This window comes from Lethenteron reissneri, chromosome 31 (genome assembly GCF_015708825.2).
Source record: "Lethenteron reissneri isolate LAM-NWPU_2019-01 chromosome 31, ASM1570882v1, whole genome shotgun sequence".
In the NCBI taxonomy this organism is placed as follows: Eukaryota; Metazoa; Chordata; class Hyperoartia; order Petromyzontiformes; family Petromyzontidae; genus Lethenteron; species Lethenteron reissneri.
The window spans coordinates 12,713,855-12,719,854 of NC_083809.1; the positions used below are offsets into that span (position 1 = coordinate 12,713,855).

The 6,000-nt window shown below is 47.0% G+C and overlaps 1 protein-coding gene across 3 annotated transcripts in view; it reads left to right on the plus strand.

The window, feature by feature from the left end:
- LOC133349819 (very-long-chain (3R)-3-hydroxyacyl-CoA dehydratase 2-like) overlaps positions 1 to 5,746 on the plus strand; it is a 28,605-nt gene extending 22,859 nt beyond the window's left edge. For 2 of the 3 annotated variants that reach the window (XM_061563607.1, XM_061563609.1), the window contains exons 6-7: positions 568 to 831; positions 4,580 to 5,746. In XM_061563607.1, coding sequence (XP_061419591.1) covers positions 568 to 831; positions 4,580 to 4,655 — 340 coding nt within the window. In that variant the 3' untranslated portion in view covers positions 4,656 to 5,746. The remainder of the gene's footprint in view (positions 1 to 567; positions 832 to 4,579) is intronic. The other variant, XM_061563608.1, reaches the window with a different exon arrangement.
- The last annotated feature ends 254 nt before the right edge of the window (positions 5,747 to 6,000 follow it).

Here is a 6,000-nt window from a genome sequence, read left to right on the forward strand (position 1 = left end):
AGTTGTGGAGTCTGTCACCTCTTGATTTGATTTGAGTTTGTTACCCCATTGGGTTGTTGTATTACATGTGCGCTATCCAGGAAGTTATAATATCAGATCATCATTATGTTGCCAAATCTATACATTGCATTTGTAAATAAAGAGCACTGCTCGACTGGAATTCTCTCCCACTATCGCATTTCTCGAGCTCGTAAAACCATGCTGTATTCAACGAACCTCTTAACTCTTACAACAATAATCGCGCTGGTTATTGCTGGCCGCTTGACAGTATTGATCAGTGTCCAGCAACTGTGAAAAAAAACGAACCGTAACATTCTTCGTCTCATCAGCAGTCAGGCTTGTTAACAAATGCTGCATGGATTAGCAAGACGACTCCATATAAACTATGGAACTCCCGATGTGCGCAATGTTCACCATATTGTACAAAAACTCGTCGTGTGTTGCGATAGAGCATTACGGGTAACGGTGGTGAACAACAAGCGAATTCATGCACGACACCGGGGGCAGCGCCTGACGCCCGCGGCATCTAGCGGCTGCACAAGTGCTGATGAGCCCCCGTGTGTGCAGATACTCGTTCTTCATTGTGCTCTACCCGTTGGGTGTGCTGGGCGAGCTGCTGACGATCCACGCGGCGCTGCCCCACGTGCAGCGCAAGGGGCTCTACTCCATCACGATGCCCAACGCGCACAACTTCTCCTTCGACTACCACACCTTCCTCATTGCCATCATGATCGCCTACGTGCCTGGTGCGCTTGGCCATCACAGCTGGGTCTGGCGGATAGCAGTGGGGGCATGGAAGGGGTGCTATACCGACAAGGTCAAATCAATCAGGTCATCCCGCACACGAGTGCCTCTCACGTGACCGCATTCCCTCCAATGTTAAATATTGCCGTGCACTCCAGTAGTGACCCCTGTGCCTCAGCAAGAAGCCCCTGGGGTTGATTCCACCAGAAATGGGCCACTCTCTGTGGAGTTTGTGCTTCTCTTCCTCTGTTCTGCATGGGTTTCATCTGGGTTCTGCGGTCTCCTCTCATTGCTAATCCCATACACAACATAGTCACTGGTATTGGCCAAAGTGTCTCAATGCTGAAAAAGTACTGTACCTGCAAATTACTTCAATTGGGATTACGCACAGCAGTAGCAGTGCCAATATTGCCCACTTACAATGAAAAACTTGAGACTCAGTGAGGCTTTCCTGGATAAACAAGCATCATAAGAATACAATTAGTTAAAATCGATTAATATGCATGAAATTGTACGTATTAAAATTAAATCTAGATTTGAAGTTTTCTTGACTGCAGGGATCCATACTGTTTTGTTCTTTCGGTAAAGTCACGTAGGTATAAAATAAAATTAATCACGACGTTTCGGGCGCAACACAAGCATCCGTCATCAGTGGGACACCCATAGCAAGAAACAATTGCTGAAGTGGGCAAAAGGGGTGCTTGTGTCAAGAGGCTATATAGGTAAGAGAGGGGGGGGGGCGGAGCCAGGGAGGAGAGATAGAGAGGGTGGGGGTGTGGGGTAGGGAGGATGGGGTGCTGCAAGTGCGGCAAAATTCCGGGGCTAGGAAGTAAGCGGGGCTGGGGGTAGGAGGAAAATAAGCACAGCAAAATGCCGGGGCTGGGAAGTAAGCATGGCTGGGGGTAGGAAACTAGCACGGTAAAATCCCGGGGCTGGGAAGTAAGCGGGGCTGTGGGTAGGAGGCTGAAGAAAACTGGAGATGCAGATATGAAGGCAAACTATAAAGCAGTTAAGGTTTTACCTGGTTAATAACATAATTCCAATGATTGCTCAATTTGTATCCATCTTCTCGGTTTAAGTTATATCTATGTTTATATATCTGGATGGCTTCATGAACAAATCTTTGATAGTAGCTGGAAGGTTTGCAGAGCACCTTGGTCTCGGAAAAAACGATATCATGAGAGCCCACAGTGTTATAGCAATGGTCAGCCACAGCAGAGGTATTAGTCCTGCCGTGTTTCAGATCTGCCTTGTGCTCGCGAACACGGTCCGATACATGCAGTTTCGTTTCCCCAATGTAAGAATCACCACAGGAGCAACTTAGTTTGTAGAGGAGAAATAGGTTTGCGAATAATGCGGTCCGAGTACCCATTCATCTTGAGGGCCTGGTGTACGTGTTCCAGTTCACTGGCTAGGTGGTGTTGGTCAAAAATGCAGTGGACCCTATGGTGTAGTGTTTTGATGAGGGAATTCTTCTGTGCCGGATGGTGGTAGGAATCAGGTTTCAGATAGGAATCTGTGTGGGTGGCTTTCCTGTAGACAAAGTGTCCCAACGAGCCATCAGGTCTCTTCTCGAACAAAACATCAGGAATGGTAGCTTATCATCCTTCTCCACTTCCATGGTGAATTTGATAAATGGGTGTATGGAATTGATGTGGTTGAGAAATTGGTTCAGTGCTGGCAGGCCATGTGGCCAAATGACAAAGTGTCATCCACATATCTCTTCCACAAGGAAGGACGTAGGGTGGATGTCTGGATGGCATCTGTTTCAAATTTCTCCATGAAAACATTCGCTATCACTGGTGATAAGGGGAAACCCATAGGGGTACCTTCATTTTGTTTGTAGAAAGTAAGGCAGTGCCTAACCAGAGTAGGAACATCAGCGTTCAGTCCATGTTGAACTAAATCTTCAATTACAGTGAGGGAAAAAGTATTTGATCCCCTGCTGATTTTGTACGTTTGCCCACTAACAAAGAAATGATCAGTCTATAATTTTAATGGTAGGTTTATTTGAACAGTGAGAGACAGAATAACAACAACAAAATCCAGAAAAACGCATGTCAAAAATGTTATCAATTTATTTGCATTTTAATGAGGGAAATAAGTATTTGTCCCCCTCTCAATCAGAAAGATTTCTGTCTCCCAGGTGTCTTTTATACAGGTAACGAGCTGAGATTAGGAGCACACTCTTAAAGGGAGTGCTCCTAATCTCAGCTTGTTACCTGTATAAAAGACACCTGTTCACAGAAGCAATCAATCAGATTCCAAACTCTCCACCATGGCCAAGACCAAAGAGCTCTCCAAGGATGTCGGGGACAAGATTGTAGACCTACACAAGGTTGGAATGGGCTACAAGACCATCGTCAAGCAGCTTGGTGAAAAGGTGACAACAGTTGGTGCGATTATTCGCAAATGGAAGAAACACAAAAGAACTGTCAATCTCCCTCGGCGTGGGGCTCCAGGCAAGATCTCACCTCGTGGAGTTCCAATGATCATGAGAACGGTGAGGAATCAGCCCAGAACTACACGGGAGGATCTTGTCAATGATCTCAAGGCAGCTGGGACCACAATCACCAAGAAAACAGTTGGTAACACACTACGCCGTGAAGGACTGAAATCCTGCAGCGCCCGCAAGGTTCCCCTGCTCAAGAAAGCACACATACATGCCCGTCTGACGTTTGCCAATGAACATCTGAATGATTCAGAGGACAACTGGGTGAAAGTGTTGTGGTCAGATGAGACCAAAATGGAGCTCTTTGACATCAACTCAACTCGCCGTGTTTGGAGGAGGAGGAATGCTTCCTATGACCCCAAGAACATCATCCCCACCGCCAAACATGGAGGTGGAAATATTATGCTTTGGGGGGGGGTTTTTCTGCTAAGGGGACAGGACAACTTCACCGCATCAAAGGGACGATGGACGGGGCCATGTACCGTCAAATCTTGGGTGAGAACCTCCTTCCCTCAGCCAGGGCATTGAAAATGGGTCGTGGATGGGTATTCAAGCATGACAATGACCCAAAACACACGGCCAAGGCAACAAAGGAGTGGCTCAAGAAGAAGCACATTAAGGTCCTGGAGTGGCCTAGCCAGTCTCCAGACCTTAATCCCATAGAAAATCTGTGGAGGGAGCTGAAGGTTCGAGTTGCCAAACGTCAGCCTCGAACCCTTAATGACCTGATGGCCAACTACAAGAAACGTCTGACCTCTGTGATTGCCAACAAGGGTTTTGCCACCAAGTACTAAGTCATGTTTTGCAGAGGGGTCAAATACTTATTTCCCTTATTAAAATGCAAATCAATTTATAACCTTTTTGACATGCGTTTTTCCTGGATGTTGTTGTTGTTATTCTGTCTCTCACTGTTCAAATAAACCTACCATTAAAATTATAGACTGATCATTTCTTTGTCAGTGGGCAAGCGTACAAAATCAGCAGAGGATCAAATACGTTTTCCCTCCCTGTATATAGCCTCTCGACACAAGCACCCCTTTTGCCCACTTCAGCAATTGTTTCTTGTTGTGGTTGTCCCATCGAATGACGGACGCTTGTGTTGCGCCTGAAATGTCTTGATTTAATTTATTTCATTTTATACCTACGTGACTTTACCGAAAGAACCAAAGAGTATATTAAAATGCTATTATTTGGACTCATGCCTCTATTATGTGTTTTTATCTCAGTAAACTGACTAAATGTGACAAAACATACGAGGAGGGTAGACTGATGCCATGCTTAGTCTGTCATTCGGTGGTTATGTTTCCAGCTGCTTCCACCTCTCTGCTGTCGTCTGCTTCATCCCCTGCCCGGTCCCTTCCCCTGGTGTGTGTTGATCCGCAGGCTTCATTCAGCTCTACGCGCATCTGTTGCGGGAGAGGCGGCTGGTGCTGAGAGTCGTGCAGGAGCACAAGGTTGACTGAGCCTGGCCGCGCGGAACCCCCCGACCCCAATTGTGACCCCGACCCCGCCGCGCATGAGCTCGCGTGTGTTTTGCATGGTCCCGCGGAGAGTGAGCTCCTACTTGAATTGGACAAGTCACGTTTGGCCTTCTGAGGCGACTTTCCAACGTGGGCACACAAGAGAATGATCCCTCCTCTTGTAACTGAACAATGGAGTACACCTCGTTGTCATAGTAGTGGTAGGCCATGTGTGCTGGCGCCACGGTACAAGATCATAATATTTGATAAACTATTGGCAAATGTCTTAATTGGAAAGAGACTATAGCAACATCGCCCCCCCCCCCGACTTGTCAGATGCTAATGCCCATTTGTAGGCCTGTGCTCTGGGCACCTGACGCCACCGCACGAGGACAGCTGCCAGCGGGATCCCTTGAGTTAGACTGCGGCAGGGCTTTGGAATGGTGGAGATGAGATGTGAAGTAAGGCGGTTTGAGTTCCCGAGGTATTCAAGCAAGTGCCCCATCAATGCAAATCCATACACTTAATTGGTGGTCTGTTTAAACGTGGCTGCATGTGCCATAGGCAATAATTGTGGTCTGCTTGCAAGGACACAGGAGGATAAGGAGTCGGTGCAGGGGTGGCATGGTTCGCAAAGCTGATCCGTGTAGCTTCCCCTCTCCCAGAGCCGCCATGCGGCAGAGGTGGGACAAAGTCATTGTTATGCAAGTCCAAGTCGAGTCTGAAGTCATCAAATTCATGACTCGAGTCTGACTCGAGTCCAAGTCACATGACTCGAGTCCACACCTCAGAGGTGGGACAAAGTCATTGTTATGCAAGTCCAAGTCGAGTCTGAAGTCATCAAATTCATGACTCGAGTCTGACTCGAGTCCAAGTCACATGACTCGAGTCCACACCTCTGCCATGCGGTACGGTTAGAGACGAAACGAGGCTTCTTGGTTGAATGCTTTCAAAGGCAGCTTTTACCTTCTCATGCAATGGATCCATTTCATTGTTGAAATTATCTCCGGGTTGTTATTTATTACAGAACACTTTGGATTGCTGATTTATGCAGTCTATTTCTCAAAATATACGGATTCGATGTGTCCAAGGAGTTGTGCTGTCATGTTTTTTTACTCTTGAGTGTCTAAGCAGCAGTGCCACTGACCCGGTCCTTAAAGGCCGCAGAGGCTTTCCGGTCTTCATTCTGTCTGAGATCTCAATTATTGAATCTCTTGAATAATTATCTTAACCAGACCCAGTTTTCATACCGTTTTCAGCTGTACACTAAGCAGTTGAAGATTTCGAGTTGCAGCTCTTGAGAACCAGAGTTGTGCCCCGAGGTTTTTCCTAAGACCTAAGTCT